The sequence below is a fragment of the Beta vulgaris genome, chromosome 1, assembly GCF_026745355.1.
Source record: "Beta vulgaris subsp. vulgaris cultivar EL10 chromosome 1, EL10.2, whole genome shotgun sequence".
NCBI classification, from domain to species: Eukaryota; Viridiplantae; Streptophyta; class Magnoliopsida; order Caryophyllales; family Amaranthaceae; genus Beta; species Beta vulgaris.
This window is the reverse complement of record NC_079202.1, coordinates 56379635-56397959: the sequence shown is the minus strand read 5'-3', so window position 1 is coordinate 56397959 and position 18325 is coordinate 56379635. Positions and strand designations below refer to the sequence as shown.

The following is an 18325-nucleotide window of genomic DNA, read 5'->3' as shown; positions in this document are numbered from 1 at the left end:
TCAAGTGAGTAATTTGCAATCTTTGTACACTGGGTGTGTTGATGTTTGTTCAGTAATGAAAATCAATATGTACATTACAATCCCATACCGAAATATGTCAAGTGAGTAATTTCCATTCTTTGTACACGGGTGTATTTGATGTTTGTTCACTAATGAAATCCAATATGTACAATTACAATCTCATACCGAAATTCAATAAAATCACAATGTACATTGATTTGACAACTAAGAGCAATTAGTAGATCATGGACCAAGGTGTAGGATGAGTATCCTACACCAGCTCCAAAACGCAAGGAAATAAGAATGAAACACACCATTCAACATGCAAAAAAGTAATTGATTTGACAGCTAATGTACATTCCCACTACATCCAGTGTACATGTCAAAAATACAAAAAGTAACTGATTTGACAGTTACTGTTCACCATTTAATAACTGATTTGATGTCCCCCATATACTGTTCACCACTTCTCTCTTTTCCACACTCAACCTCCTTGTACATTCTTGGCTTCGTGGTTGTTCATTAACAAAATCAAAATGTACAATGACACCCCCAGCTGAAAGTAACCCAATTCCTGAAGCTGATGTCAAGTGAGTAATTTGCAATCTTTGTATACGGGTGTGTTGATGTTTGTTCACTAATGAAATTCAATATGTACAATTACAGTCTCATACCGAAATTCACCACTTCTCTCTTTTCCACACTCAACCTCCTTGTACATCCTTGGCTTCGTGGTTGTTCATTAATAAAATCAAAATGTACAATGACAACCCCCAGCTGAAAGTAACCCAATTCATGAAGTTGATGTCAAGTGAGTAATTTGCAATCTTTGTACACTGGGTGTGTTGATGTTTGTTCAGTAATGAAATTCAATATGTACAATTACAGTCCCATACCGAAATATGTCAAGTGAGTAATTTCCATTCTTTGTACACTGGTGTTTTGATGTTTGTTCACTAATGAAATTCAATATGTACAATTACAATCTCATACCGAAATTCAATAAAATCACAATGTACATTGATGGTCATTGCTTTGATCACTGAAAATCCCCAAATGTACACTCGTAGATTATTATACCCCCTATGCATTTCTAAAAAAATTGTTTCACGTGATGAGAGAGAAAGAACTGACCCACTTTTCAAAAATATTGCCAAAAGTTAGCTACATGGGCAAGGTGTAGGATGTTCATCCTACACCTCGGTGTAGGATCTAATTTGCGAGCCAAGAGTAGGACCAAACGAAAAGAAAAACAGGTACATACTATGGTGTCACTAGTTACACTTTATGGGGACTGGCTAACGTGGGACTAACATTAGTGCATTATTGATGCAGAAGAGGTACTGCAATTTTAAGTGCCTTCTAAATCTTTGAATTGATCTTGTTGCCTGTTAAAAGAAAGTTGAATGATCTAGTGTAATCCAATCACGATATACTTCTGCAGCTTAATTCTGATGAGACAATTTTGCTATCGTGAAAGAAAATTAAGGAAAAAGTGGATATCTTTTATGTTTAAAAATTAAAGATCATGATATATTGAAAGATATTACACACACTTATACTCTTTAGTACGTATTTGTGTTTTTCTTTTTATTCTTAAGATTTTTTTTTTTTATTATTATTAGGAAATTAAGTTAGCCCAAGAGCTAACCCCTACCAGGCTACTAGCCTGTAGGAACTACCAACACATTGGCCGGTAAGACATGCATAGCATGCTAAGGAAATACCCCAGCATAATGCTGGGGGTAAGGATCGAACCCCTGACCTCAAGGGCCAAGGGGAAACACTCTAACCACTTGAGCTAGCTCCTATCCTTTTTTTTTATTCTTAAGATGAATAACTTATAGGTTGCTCACTTGTCCTCGTACAGACACCAAGCACTTGGAATGAAGGGGAGTTGTAAGGGGAATTCTCCTCCAAGTGCCCTCACTTGGTGGATTCGAACTCCTAACCTTGAGGTCATGAGGTGGAATTCTTACCAAGTGAGTCAAGCCACTGATCGACAATGAAAATATTGGAAAAACAAATTTAGTTAATAAAGTCTTGCAATACAAAAAGTTTAAAACCGATTCTCTTTTACATCATTTCTTGATTTCAGACATTTCTTTCTAAACAACTAGATTTCATCATAGCCACCTTATCCTCTCCCCTCTCTCTTCTTCCTCCTAAAAAACCCTAATTCTTTTCTTCTGAATTGGAGTTGTCATCATCCTTTTAATGGTTTATTAAATACGTTATTATAAAATTAGGCTTTTTAACTAAGTTTTCATTGATTTTACTACTATTTAATTACATATACTAATAGTCAAAGATGTTCATTGACATATATGCAAGTCAAATTGACAAATTAGGAATATCAATAAGAAATAGACCGGGTACCCAAAAGATAGCGGTTAGAATATGAGATAACTTCTCATAAAAAGTATATAATTTATCATTTGCTCCATCATTAGTTGTAGAATACTACAATCCCTAAAAAATCAAATAAGGAGCTAATTTTTTTTAGGGGAAATGAAGAGCTAGTTTTATCATAACTTACCTTCTAAACTTCGTAGCTACTTCAAGAACTAATCACTAACAGATATATCTACTCTGTGTTTAGATCCTTTAGAGTTGTAAAATAACTCTATAAGGTAGAGTTTGAGCAATATTAACCATTAAATAAAAAATCAATAGCTCATATATTCTATTTCTACCATTAATAGTGCGTGGATATACCCGTTTGCTAATACGACTTTAACTGTAATTCGCGCAATTTAGATCTGTTGTAAAAAAATAAGTTGCAAATGACGTTTTTTTTTTGGCAGTGGTTATGCATATTTTAGCTAGTTTGGCAGAAAACTATGTCCCTTTTTCTTGCATTATTATTGTAAGATCGAAGACACATGCATCCAAGGAAGAATCCAGATGTCGACAAAAAAAAAAATAGACTTGTAGATTACTCTTCAATAAGTAATACTATATGACATTTATGACTTTAAAAATAATGCAAGGTTTGATTTTGTTTCATCATGGATAAATAAAGATAACGTACTGCATAAGTAGTAAAATAACTTAATGAGCATTTCATAAATGGTGCACTGCAGGTGCGGATTAGTAAATTGAGCCACATGAATTCAGAATTGTTCGAACGTAAGAATAAAATTACTTCTTATTTTGATTCATGTACACATTTTACTAGTGTTGTAAAAAACAAACACGACACGAAATTAGTGGATTTGGGTCAAACTGTTTTACGCGTTTATGTAATATGGTTACTAATACAACACAAACGATTAAATAAGTGGGTTGACACGACATGACCATTTTATGAAACAGGTTGGCTTCCGATATAGATCAAAGGGTTTTGCACGTTCATATAGCGCAAAAAATTACTCTTTTTCTCAAAATAACTTATTGTACACCCATATCATTTAACAAATTGTGTTTAAATCATCACTATTGTCACGTTTGTAAAACAATATGAATACACGATGGCCAATTATATTAATATTTTTCTTTAGTTACCAAGTTATGTAAAAGCACAAGACACACAACTAATATATCAATGGGAATTTTCTTTTGGAGGTGCAAGTGCAACTGCATAATGGAAGGATGGACGACTTTGGGGCGAGGAATGAGGAATGAGGATACCTTGAACTCTTGATTCTTGAAGGGTAAAAGCAAAAAGGTGACAAAATAAAGCCAAAGTTTCCCATACCCTGTTATCTTTATCATCCCGCTCTCTCTGGTCTATACTCTGATGCGAGCTTTTGTGGGACTGATTAATTCATCTGTCTTATCTCATTTAGTCATTTAAATCATTGTTATGTTACTTTTGTTTCTTTTTAATTTACAATTTTTTTAAAAAAATTTATATATATTTTTTTTCTATTTTTAGTAATATATTTCATCTATTTTATCTTCTTTTTCCATCCACGTATTTTAAAATATATAAGCCTTCTTAAATTTATTTATTTTTCCGCCTTTCAATTTTGCTATCTTATTTTTGGATTTCTTCCTTGATTCTCCTCCAAAGTGAAGTGAGTAAATTAGAAAGAATGAAAATCGAGACTCGAGAGTACTCCCTCTGTATTTTTTTATCTTTCCTACTTTGACTTTGCACGTTTATCAAATCACTTATTATACATTAAATATCTTTCATTACATATTAGTAAAAATTATGATGATTGAATATTAATAAAGTACTCATTGAGACGAATCAAACAAGACCCCATATGACTATATTTTTTCTTATATATTGAGAAAAATCTAAAAGATTCTATCTAATTGTGAATAGTGTCAAGATTCTAAGTGAGAAAGATAAAAAAATACAGAGGGAGTACTTGTTAAACAACTATCAATTCTTACATAAACTGTAAATACTATTGAAGCTTATATGTTAGACAACTGATAACAACTCATAGGTAGCTTTGGGATAGTAATAAATTACGGGGATAGGCAACTAATAGTAATGAGATTGTTATTTGTGACTTGAAATCTTTTGAAAATGGCACAAGGTTAACTTTAAATACACGTATTTCTCAATTTTTTAAATGGTTTTGATGTGATATAGCTTGTTCCAAGAGCTTTCCAACAACAGGTCATATGCCAGATTCCGCTGAGAAACGAGAAAGTTATGGTTGTTTTATGAAGAACTGTTGAACTGGATTTTTTATCGCCCTACCGGGCGACGTGTTTTTCACGGGTTTTTATATTGTTTTTAACCCTATGTTTTTAAGTCGTCAGTAGAATTATACTAGGAGATTATTCTAGGATTTATTAGGGTTTCCTTATGTTATAAAAGGACCCTTTCGGTGATCATTGTTTGACACACACTTTTAGCCTTTTGTATTTTAGGAAGAAGCTCGAATCCCCCACCCGTGGACGTAGGTTTACTTTGACCGAATCACGTAAATCCTTGTGTTCTCTTGTTTATCTTCTTTATTGATTTTCTCGTTCTTATATTATTTCATTGATTTGTTCCGCATTTATCAAACACTACAATACCTTTCCTAAGAGAGACTATATGTAATTAATCTATACATATTAAGCGTCTGTTCTCCCCAACTTATTTTCAGTTCAGTTCAGCTCCATTCTTTCATAACCATTGTTAAATATTATTATTATGTTGGTATAATTTATTTTACTAATTACTCTTATTATTATTATTATTATTCAAAAATATATATCATTATTATTAAGTATTATTATTATTATTATTATTATTATTATTATTATTATTATTATTATTATTATTATTATTATTGTTGTTGTTGTTGTTTCTATATATTATTTTGTTTATTATAGTTTTACTCATTATTATTACTATTATTATTAGGAGGAACATGGTTTAGGTCAAAGCACAAATAAACCCACTTTTTTAGCCCATAAACCAGTCAAATCGCGTCAAGACGGTTTATGATGTAATTTTCACGGTCCAACCCAATCATTATTTTTATTACTAAATATTTTATATTATTAAATCTAATTATTAAAATAGTAATATTAATTTACTTCTTAGATATTATTGTTATTATATATCATCATCAAGTATTAATATATTAATACAAATAATATAAAATAATTATTATTAATTATCATTATTATCATTAATTATTATTATTATTAATTTATGATTATTAATATTATTTATTTATAACTATCATTTAAAAATATCCAAAATATTATTATTATTATTTAATATTCATTATTATTCATTATTATTACTTATCATTATAATTATTATTTTAATATTCATATTATTATTGTTTAAAATATTATTTATATATTTATTACATTCAATTTAATTCAATTCAGTTCAGTTCAGCTCCAATAAGTTCAGTTCAGTTCAGTTCAGCTCCAATAAGTTCAGTTCACTTCAGTTCAGTCCCGGATTGTGCCATCAACGAATCTGTATTTGCGACGAGCCTCAAGAGCAAGTTGAACATCACTCACCCAATCATCATAATTATCCGAACGAAGCCTCATGGGAGTAATAAAATCGCCCGACCTATCACCGGTGCCAAGGAAAATAGGATTTGTAATGTCGGTTTTAGAAGAAGGATTTTCCAGCGGCTTTTCTTGGTCGTCGTACATGATGGTCGAGTGGAAATAGAGAGAGAAAAAATGATACGGCTCCGATATCATGTCAAGAAGTGTTTAGGGTTTAATTTGCTTGCCTTTCTATATTGATATCATCATGTATATATATTATACAAAATACAAAACCATATAAACCTAGAACTCTATACATAAGGAAACATATCATATACATTATTTCCTAACATAGTCCTAGTGTTAATCTCGCTAAATCAATACAAATAATCCAAAACCAAATTATATATATTAAAAAAACTAAAATAAGAAAAGTTCGTTATTATTTTTTTTTTTCCATAGAATGACAATAATGTTTAAGTAAATTGTCATATGTTTCCATCGATTATAAACTAATTACTTATATTATAAAGTTCTATTTTATAAAATTATAATTGGATAATTTTGTTTATCATATCAAAATTTAATATAAAAAATATTAATTTCAGACTTTATAGTGTATAATTTTGGTTATTATCTATAACTAATTTTGAAATGTCATCAAACTGCTTAAAATATAAGCATATAATTGGAATATACATACTGATGACGTATACAAATTCGTGACTCACATTAAAGTATTATGATAGTTTTTTTTTTCAAATAGATCATTGTAAAATTTTCGGGGTACAATATATTATAGACACGAGGGATTCCAAACGGAACTGTACGACCTCAAACTTCCGCTAGAGATATTTGATGAATTAGGCAACTGCCATCTGACGAATAAGAACAACAAAACATCGAAGCGAGTTCGTGAGTAGATTGACTTGCTTGCATTAATTACTGATAACAATGGCCTTTAAAAAGGCACTACAACAGCTGCCAAATTTATTTGTTTTTGGTGCCGAAGAAGGGCATGAACTGCCAAATAAAAGTATGAATAAGAGGTGGAATACGTCCATACAATTTCAAGATCAAATCTCGGATCTCCTTTAAACTTGTAAGTTATTTGAAGATTACTCAACTTACTAATTGATTTTTCTCTTTGATTCTGCAATTACACTCACAATCTACAATATTAATGTTATGGACATTAGGTCTTCAGGTAAAGAGTGCGTTTTGAGTGTAATGTTACGCCATAACTTATTATGTAATAAATACACATAGCCAACATAGTCTACAACAAAAATGACGTACTATACAAATAATGATGATTTTTTCATTTATTTCATGCCATTCGAGGAGTTTTAAAAAAAAAACAAAAGAAGCAATAGTGTTTGCATTGTTACACCATAAATTACGATATATAATAATAGTTACATCCAATAATTTATGGTTTTGTCATACTACTTGTAACTGTACATCTAAAATAATTATAAGGGAAATTTCCTCAAGTACCCTGAAGTTTGACGTAATTATCAAATTACCTCTCATATTTGGGGAATTACTCAGATACCCCTGAACTTTATATTTGGGCTCAAAATACCCTTATCAAATGACAAGGTAATAGCTTGAATTTCAAATTCTACTAATACAGGCTTTTGATGAGAATTTGGACAAATTCCATAATTTCAAATTCCATGTCATCCAAACAATAGATTTCATCCAAATCCGGGATTTGAAATGAAATCTTGCTATCCAAACATAGCATAAGGTTATTTTCAGAATTAAGCCAAACCTCAAGAGTACCTCAGGAAATTTCCCTAATTATAAACAAATAGAATAGTCCCTATACTCCCTATCTTGGTAGGACAAATGATAAACCTCTAACTGCTAGATGTTTGCCAAACATCTAACATTCATGTGGCAACATATAAGTGGTACACATGTCATTATATTCTTTATCCAAACAAATTACTTTTTCCAATTTTTTAAACTTGTATATCTCAAAAAATATATTTTAGAAAAAAATAAAAAATATATCAATATTCATATATTTTTATTCTCTACAAATAGACATCCATCTTGATATAATTTCATCATATTTTTATTTTACTCTTCTCTATCTCTTATTTAGATATGTAAAAAAAAAATACGAACACTATCTGTTTATACACAAACACTATTGTGAGTTGCATAAACACTAGTTATAGTTACACGAACACTAGTTCTAGTAGCATGAACACTGTATATTAGCATAGGAATCTTCTGACAGTGTCCAATTAAAAAAAATACGAACATTATCTGTTTATACATAAACACTATTTTTAGTTGCATAAACACTAGTTATAGTTACACGAACACAAGTTGTAGTAGCATGAACATCATATATTAGCATCGAAATTTTCTAACAGTGCCCAATTTTCGAGATTACTTTTTTGTTTGACTAATAACTTTTTTTCATGTATATTGACAATTTTACCCCTGCTAGATGTTTATAAACATCTAGCAGTTAGAGGTTTATCATTTCTCATCTTGGTAGAGAATCAAGGCTTAGACAAGCCATAATTGCCCTAATACATACATTCATGATGGATGTAATAGTTGGGGCCATTAAGCTCCTAGCTAGAGTCATTACTCAAATATATTTCATAACCGACCAAGCATAAGATATTGTTATTATTATCTGATCAAAAGCATAAGATGGAGTATTATATTATTAAGTAGAAAATTGATTAATACAACAGTCTACATACTTGTATAGTTGTATACAAATAAGACGGGGTGAGAGAGTAGGGAAGCAAAAAGGGTAAGAGTAGCATCATTAATTTCTCACCACAGCCTAACAGCCTTTATTTAAAAGGCTTGAGATTGAAGTGAAAGACAATTATCATCATAACCTTGCTCGGTTGCTGCAATCTTGCAAAGTAATCATCTTCCTGTTATTGCAGACTGCCAAAAAGAATAAAACTCTTGCCCTATCTCCCAAATGAAACAGGAGTATATATAAAACAAAACAAATATTTGGGAAGAGAAAGAAAAAAGATTTTTTGGCCCGACAAATTTAATACTCTTTCGTTTGTTCTTAGATAATGGTAAGAAAAATGCTAGATGATAGTGATTGGAAAAGGATAAGACAATGTGAATTGTGATCACATATATATATGGTATAGATGTTAGGGTTTTTTTTTTGTTTTGTTTTGTTGGGTTTTTGTTATGGAGTGATAGGGTGTTTTTGTTTTTTTCAAACTACCTTCTATTCAGAAAATAGAAAATGTTTTATATATGTACTATATAACAACAAAGACTATATAATATAATGTATAAAAACATTTGTGTGTGCTATATCGGAGAAGAATTTATTTGATCAAGTTAGGTTGTGCTTCATTTTTTTTTTAATATTGATTGTAGATGTCGTATGACTTTCAATTAATGAAATTTATCTTTCCTCTTGAAGAAGAAAAAAAAAACTTATTTCAATCTTTTCATCTACCTCTATGTCATAATTAGTTATTTCTCCATTAATCTCTCCCTCTTTCTAATTAATAAAATTAAATTTAGTCACACATATAGAAATGATGATTTGATCAAGAGGTTTATATGTAAGCATAGAATATTATATAACAAAAAAATTAAATTAAGTCATATGTATGTATACTAGCCAAATAGCTATATACTTATCCTGTTTCATAATAAGTCTGATGTGGGGAAAATTGAGAAAATTACATAATACTGAAGATGTTCATATATGAGGAGAAAGATATATCCAAAAGAGATAAAACGACAACGGACCATATCATGTTCTGGGAAAAGATACAGAAAATCTATTAATTAAATAAGGTAATGTTGGAGCACCAATTTTGAAACTTCTAGTGTGAAGTGGTGCACTTTAGACTGGATGAAGTATGATATATATAAAAATTAAAATAACAAAATTAGAAATTCAATAGATTTTTAGCTATCATTTTTAGTTTTAGGTTTTTCAATTTTAATATTATGAAAACTAAAAAAGATAGTTGCAAACATAAAATTACCTTCTTTTTTTTCTGTTACCAACTTTCTATTATTAAGCAAAATATATGTATATAGATAAGGATGTGTTTCCCTGAGAACAATCCTTATATTTACAACTTGAACACTTTGTTATAATCCTTTTTAACCAAAATAAGTAATTCATCTTAGCTAAATTATAATGAACCTTTTCTTTCATATGGGTCCATCTTTCAAAAAGACATTTTTAAGAAAAAAAATTATCATATAATATTTTAAAAATGAATTATATTTTCACTAAAATATATTATATTTTTATTGTTTTTTTCTCATATAAAAGTATTCTCACGTAAACTTTATATATATGGGAAAAGCTAAATGCAGCCCTTAATAAATGGAAATTATTTTGTAAAACAAGCATTAATGACCTTGATAAATGCATGCTTTTTGCCATAAATAACCAACTTTATACTAGTTTAGAAAAGGTATTTAATGCTTATATGCAGCCCTAAGGGCTGCATTTAGCAGAGAGAGGGGAGAAAAGGCAAATAAATGCACACATAGTTTATAAACTTAGCAATAACTTTCTAAACACTTTCCCGACACATAGTAAGCAAACATCCGCATCATACATAGTTTATTCTTACACTAATTAATTGTCAATATTTCAAAAAGTCCTTATATAGGAGAAAGATAAAATACCCTTATTCCTCTTAAGTTAAGCTTTGTTACTTTTCAAGGATGCTTTAAGAGAAAAGAGAGGGTGTTAAAGTTGTTAAAAAGCAATGCAAAAACTTGGAGTTTGTGGGCTGTGGCTGTCACCTGAAACTATTCTTGCTGTTTTGAGGGAGCAAGCTAGGATGGGAAAGAGTATTTAATTATTCATATATACTCTTATTTCTTGGGATTTTCAACTCTCTTTTTTCTTTTTATGAAAATTATTATACTTAAATGTGTGATAGTATAAGCATGGAATCTACAAATCTTCATCATCAGCTTCATGAAGATGAAGATGAGCTTGTTGGATCTTCTAATCCAGTTGCTTCTTTGCCTTCTTCTTGTTTTAGCAATGTTCCAAATAATGAACATCCTTGGAGAACTTCCTCTTTCTTCTTGTAAGTTAACTTCAACATTTTCTCTCTTTTTTTCAAGGGAGAATTTTAGCATTTATCTGTAAATTTTATTTATTAAATTGTTTTCTGTCTTTTAGGTTAAGGAGAATATATAATAAATGAGCTCTTTTTAGTGTTTTCTGATTTTGATGATTAATATAGGAAATTAAATTTATTCTTTTAAAAACAATGTCAAAAAAAAATCTCTAAAATCTTGCATGCATTTTTCTCAAATTAGGGTTTCACCATTATTACCTTTTTAATTTGATGTGGTTAGTTCTACCTAATTTCTTCTTTGTTCTCTTACTTTTTTAGGGATCTAATTCTTGAAATATTTCCAAAAAAGATGGAATAGTTTACCCTCCCCTTGTACAAATTATAATCCTTTAGAGTAAATGTATTTTCTATTAATAAAGTAATTAGTAAGCTCAAAAAAAATCCTTCATTATTTCTAAGAATGCATGTTTAAGAATTCCTTCTTTTTAATGTATGCAGGAATAATGGCAATATTCATGAACCTTGTGATGAAGCTCCTCCTCATTCCCTCAACAACCCCATAAGACAAGACATGAACTTTCCTTGGCCTAATGATCATATTAATATTAGCATTAATCAATCTACTTCTCACCAAATTCATAATCAACAACTTAATAATGATAAAATTAAAGAAGAACCATCATCTTCAACTTCCCTAAATGATCATGAAAATCCTAATTTCACCAAAATTAGTGATATCTTAAGCTCTTCAACTTCATCTAATCCTGAAATATTACTTCTCAAGAACACATTATCTCCTACATACAAAAACCATATTCTTCCTCATAATAATAATAATAATAAGGAGCTCTATCAATCTTCAGTGTTATTTCAACCAAATATACAATATCATAATAATAATAATGTATACTAATAATGGAATAACTACTACTTTTAGCCAGATTTTTCCTAGTGTAAATATTTCAAACATGAGTAATAAAAAGATCAATAACATGTCTTCATTATCATCAATATCTACAAGCTCAAGTACAATTGATCAGATGGCTAATAATGTTCAAGATGGTTTTGATCTCTTTGCCACCGCACGATTATTAAGTAGTGGAGATAATCTTACTCATTCTACTCCAACAACTAATCATCTCCTAGAGCTGTTCAAAGGTAGTCCTCAATTTGGCGTTGATTATGATTTGCAGCAGTCTAATGATGTCAAAGTATGCAATAATATTGCTAATAGTAATGTAAGTGCATTCCTTTTCTCTTATTAATTATGATTACTTTGCCTGAATTTATCCTTTATTTTATTTTTTTTTCCTTTTTACCTGTTTTCTTTTTCCCAGTAGTAGCCAAGGGAAAGATAGGATTCTCTTCAGTTATTATTAAACCATCGGACCAATTATTGGATTGAGAGACAGAAATGCTTCTATAATGTTTTTTTCTCCTTTCTTAATACATGCAACATTGAATTATACACAACCTCCAAGATACACTGTTGATGAAAAAAGGAAATTATTTTTTTGAAAATATAAATTTAAACGAATTATAATAAGATGTCATATGGCAAATAAAATCGAAGCTAAAAAAATTGGCCACATAAGGTCCATGTTGTTGCATGTATTACGTATAGAAAAGAGAGGAACTACGTATGTTCATAATCTCTTTTAAATGTTGGATTTTTTGTCAGAAAGTACCTTATAAATATGGTTTTTATGAAAAAGTCTTATATAAAAAATGTTGTCAAAAAGTATCACACCTTTTTTCGGATTTCAAGAGTTGACCAAAACTCCGACATTGACTACACCACGTGCTTGGCACGTGATCTTGAACTAACCCAAAACAACCCCTCTGCCCATCCACTGCCACCTCTCCCTCCCCTTGCCCACCCACAGCTGTCAGCCCCTCCACCCCAAAACCAACGAAAAACCCCCGGCCCAGCACCAACCAAAACAACCATACCACCAACTAAAACAATCCCACCCCCACGAAACCTTATCCATCCACCCGAAAACAACCACCATCCACCGAAAACACCTCCCTCTCTCCCTCGTAGCCCCCGTCCCCTTCCCTTGCAGTCGTGCACCCCACCCTTCTCCCTTTTCCCGCCTGCAGTCACGCATACCATTTTTGGGTAAAAAGATGTGTTCAATGAGAGGGCATATATGAAATTGGGATAAGAGAGAATGCGAGTGTTGTTGAGTTTCCCGGTAATTTTGCGAGGAGTTTCCGAAGGGTATATGGAGCTTTTAGAGCAATGCTGAGTTGCGGGGGAAGGGGAGGGGGTTTGCAGGACTGTGGAAGAAGGGTGGGGGAATGGGAGGGGAAAAGTTGTGGTTGAGAAGCGAAAGGACGAAGGAGGAGGAGGGATTTCATAGTGCAAGGATGGTAGTGGTTCGAGGGGAAATTTTGAGGTTGTGCGTGGGAATATTAGGGGGTGGCAATGGGTCGTGAAGGGGTGGTATAGTGGGTGGGGAAGGGGAGGTAGTGGTGGCAGTGGGTGAGGGATGAGTTGGGTTGATGGGAGTGGGTCATTTTGGTTGGTTTAGTGATAAGGGGCCAAGCACGTGGTGTAGTCAATGCTGGAGTTTTGGTAAACTTTTGGAATCTGGCAAAAGGTGTTGTTTTGCAATAAATAACATGGTAAAAGGTACTTTTTGACAACAATTTTATATAAGGTACTTTATCACAAAAACGACATTCAAAGTTATTAAAAATCGCGATTCAAATCTTAAAATCTTACGATTTTACGATTCAAAATATGGTAGACGATTCGATTCGCGATTCTAGATGATTCTATACCTTTTTGTTGACTAGAAAAAACCTCGCAAGTTTAAATCATGCTAACAAAGAAAATAAGAGATATATATTGTTAGTTATTGTCAATAAAGTGGGTAAAAACTATTTTTTCCAATTTTTAGATCTTTTGACTTATAATTTTAGCATATTCAATGAAGATTGAGTGCAATATCTCGATTATACATGTTTATAGAATCTTACGATTCTACGATTCGATTTTACGATTCGATTCTAAATCTCGTTTTCGATTCAAACTATAATCCCGATTTTAACAACATTGACGATATTTATAAAGTACTTTATGACAAAAAATCCTTAATGTCGTTTAATATCATCTCATAAAATGATCAAGTAATTGGAGAGAATCTCCATCCCTAGCCAGCTGATGAACTAAAATGGTATCCGTTTAGTTGCAGTTTGTATTGTGGATTAATTTGGGAATTTTAAAATTTAAATACACTGCTAAATAATTAAAACACATGTATAAGTTCTAATATTAATGTTTCTTCTCCTTTCACAAGCTTGAGTTTGTCTTTTAAGCATACAATAATGACTTTGGACAATATATATGTTAAATACATATATAAATTAAAGTGATCAATCAATTAATTTTACGATAAATACTTGTTTTTTTAATCCATATGAGTTACGAATTAATGCTACACAAAAAAAAGAAGGGGGGATTCGAACACGTGACATATCGTTTACAATACCTAAATCTTAACCATTGGGCTAAGACATCCTTAATATAATAAATACTTCTTAAGTAGAATGGAAAAAGCTACATTTTTTAGAAAGTTGAAGAAGTTTGATTATTGAATGAGAAAAAGAATGGTCCTAATTTACCTTTTTGTATATCATAAGAAGGATGCTTTCAGCTTTATTCATTGATATGATTAAAAATCTCTCTTTTCAGAACCTTTATTAGCCTTTTTCTTTTCTTCTTTTTTTTTTTTTTTTCAAAGTTTAGTTTATTTGGTTTTTTGTTTCATTCTTTTCTAAGTAGTCTACTAATATTTATTAGTATTCTTTTGGTTAAAGCTTTCTTCCTTTAACAATAATGGAGTCACACCTGAATCAAAGAAGTATACGATGGAGCCAAACTTAGTTCATCAAATGGCATCCAAAAAGCAACGGTTTGAATCACGCGGCACTTCTTACCCTCCACTTAAGGTAGGTAATATAGCTAGCATGCATGCGCAGTGCGCCTTAAATTAGCTTGATTCTAGATACTTCCTCCGTTTCTAAATAAGTGCAACACTTCTTGTTTTCACGTTTGTCAATGCATTATTTTAACCATTAATATTTTCAATTATCAATAAGTAAAAATTATAAAAAGTTGATATTAAAAAACTTCACATTCAGACGAATCTAACAAGATCCCACATAACTATGCAAATGTTGCACTTATTTAGAAACGGAGGAAGTATATAGTTGGTCTTAAAGTTATCTGATGGTTTCTAAATATATTTAAATTTACTAGTTTTAATCCTATGGTTTTATAATTATTTTTTGTTGGTATGCGTGGAAAGTGAAAGTGTAACATTTAAAAGACGGAGAAAGTATAAGAATCCATTTTCTAAAGTAAATGTAATTTAGAAATGTTATTTTTATAAATATTTCATTACATATATGATTTAATTAGTAAATTTATGACATTGTTGCTAATTGATGTTTTTCATCAGGTTAGGAAAGAGAAATTAGGAGATAGAATCGCGGCACTTCAACAACTAGTGGCACCCTTCGGCAAGGTACTCTTTACATACTCCTATGTGATTGCAATTAATATCAAGTACTCCCTTCGTTTCATTTTAATTGTTACACTTTGATATTTTATACTATTCACAAATTTCACTAACGAGTATCAATCAAATTAAAGTCATTTCAATATAATAACGAGTTAAGACTTTCATTCTGACCTATATTCGATTATAAAGCTGATGTATATATATATACTAAGATTTTTCTTAAAGGCATAAGCATTTTTAAAAAATTCTAAGAAAACTGAATTACAAATTTACAATTGCCATTTTTCCAATTGTTGTGATAGCTATTAATATTATAATGTGTGATTTTCTCTATTGTAGTGGGATTAAGATGCTGATATACTTTATTTATTTAACATTAGCACTTGTGGGTGTGATTGGCAGACAGATACAGCTTCTGTATTGATGGAAGCAATTGGATATATCAATTTCCTTCAAAACCAAATCGAGGTACAAACATATAGAGATATCACATTATTACTTAAAAAAATTGACCAAAGCCCAAAGGCTCTTACATGAGAGGGCGTGATAGAGTATAGATTTATTCATGGTATCTCAACCATCAGCTTAAACTTTTAATTGAGTTGGTTCTTTGACAAAAAGGAACAAAGCTTATAAATTTGTATCTTTTATCTTACAATAATAAGTTTGAGGTAAATTAATTTTAGATGACGAAAGATAACAACTAATAAGTGAATATAATGATACACCTATATGAAGTTCAACTAATTTTTTCGATCGAAATGAATTCAACTAATTATAAGATTATATTAGACGAGGGTTTTTATTCTACTAAAACTAAAGAATTATAAAATTAGGGTATTGAATCATGACAAGAAAATCAACTCTAGCTTATTCTCGAATATTTGTTGATGAACTGATAAATTTATGAATTTTGTGTTTGCAGACACTAAGTGTTCCATATATGAAGTTAGCATCACGTAACAAAGCCTCCAACGCTCGAAGGGTAAGTGCTTAGATGTCTAGCATCATACTACCTCCGTTTCTTTTTAATTGTTACACTTTGACATTTTACACTATTCATAAATTGCACTTTGACCCTCGTTTATGATTTATACGTGAATAAAAACATAGTCATGTGAGATCTTTTAATATGTAGTTTTTATATTTTTTACAAATACAAAATTAGAGATATAAAGGTTCAAAGTAGTGCATCGGCATGCGTGAAAAGTATAAGTGTAACAATTAAAAAGAAACAGAGGTAGTATATGTGTATTAACTGTAAAAAAAAAAAAAAAAAAAAAAAAAGAGTTGATTTATCCATTATGTAACATGTTTTTGGGATAGCCTCTCTTATTTCTTTAAGTTTTGGGGGAAAAGTTTTGAAACCAACATTAAAAAAAAGAAAGAAAGATAATGACCTAAGAAAATATGATTGATCAAGTTAATTGTCTAGGGTAACTTCATGAGCGTTGCTATGGTAAGTTGGTAATACAATACTCTTTTCGTTTATACTTTTTACGCATGTCAATGCAAAACTATGAAGACTAATACTTTTAATTTTATATTTGTAAACAGATAAAAAGTACATATTAATAAAATACATATCAAGACAAATCTAATAAGATCTCACATGACTATATTTTTATTCACGTATAAATCATAAATGATGGTCAAAGTAAAATTTGTGAATAGTGTAAAATATCAAACTGCAATAATATAAGGAAAATTTGTCAAAAAAAAACCTTTAAAATGTTTGATTTTGTGAGAAAAAACCTTTTAAAATGTTTTTTGCGAAAAAAAACCACAAACTTAATTTTTCTTGCAAGATGAAACCTATTCTCATTTTCTGTGTGATTTTTGAGATGCATAGGAGTGGTGTTGCAGTTAATGGAAATCGGAGGTTAAAAAAGATAGAAAGGTCATTACCGGAATTGAGAAAAAATACACCAGAAAATGGGAATAGGTTTCTTCTTGCAAGAAAAATTAAGTTTGTTGTTTCTTTTTGCAAAGAATGTTTTATAAGTTTTTTTTCGCAAAATTGAACCTTTAAAAGGTTTCTTTTGACAAATTTTCTAATTATATATATATAAAAAACCCTAAGGTAGTATATATTGTATAGCTGGTAGGCTAGTAGCGCCTGTTCTCCCCGGCTTATTTTCAGTTCAATTCAATTCAGTTCAATTCAGCTGTTTTATGCCGAAAAGAACATGCCCGTAACTCATGCATGGATTATATTTGTACATCCGTGAATCGAACTTAAATGGTTTATATAACTTTGCAGGTTTCAGATGATGAGTATTGTGAGAGTGAAGAACAAAAATCAATAGACCTTAGAAGCCGAGGGTTATGCCTTGTGCCCGTATCATGCATGTCCTATATAAATATAGCAAGTGATGCCACTAATAGTAATGTTAGTATTTGGCCACCTTCTACTTATAACTCGGCAGCGGGCTTCTAATAATTATAATTTTAATGCATGCAAATTGCAAAATAAGGAGATAATATGGTGGTTTTTATTAATAATCATGCGTGATTATTAATTAGATATGTTTTGTATGATTAATGGAGCAAACTTGGTCATCTTGAAATAATTTTGCAAGATCAAGTTAGACCATGTTTGATCCATTCATCTAAGGCAAAATATTTTGTGTTATATTTGTTAATTGCTCAAAGTAGAGATGCGATTCTTTTTCAACATCATTATTCATGACTCATGAGAGATTACATATAAATAGACTTGTTTTTGGTTAGATATATATTGTTGTAACCATAATAAACTTTTAGGTGGATTACAAACTAATTAAATTA

General features: G+C 30.5%; 1 protein-coding gene across 1 annotated transcript; it reads left to right on the top strand.

The window, feature by feature from the left end:
• The first annotated feature begins 10485 nt into the window (after window positions 1-10485).
• On the top strand, window positions 10486-18325 carry LOC104889507 (transcription factor bHLH110). The gene is given in 8 exon segments (XM_010674748.4): window positions 10486-11003; window positions 11496-11907; window positions 11909-12235; window positions 14829-14960; window positions 15473-15538; window positions 15938-16003; window positions 16461-16520; window positions 17799-18325. Coding segments are annotated over 8 exon segments (1404 nt in total). The 5' UTR covers window positions 10486-10839; the 3' UTR covers window positions 17976-18325.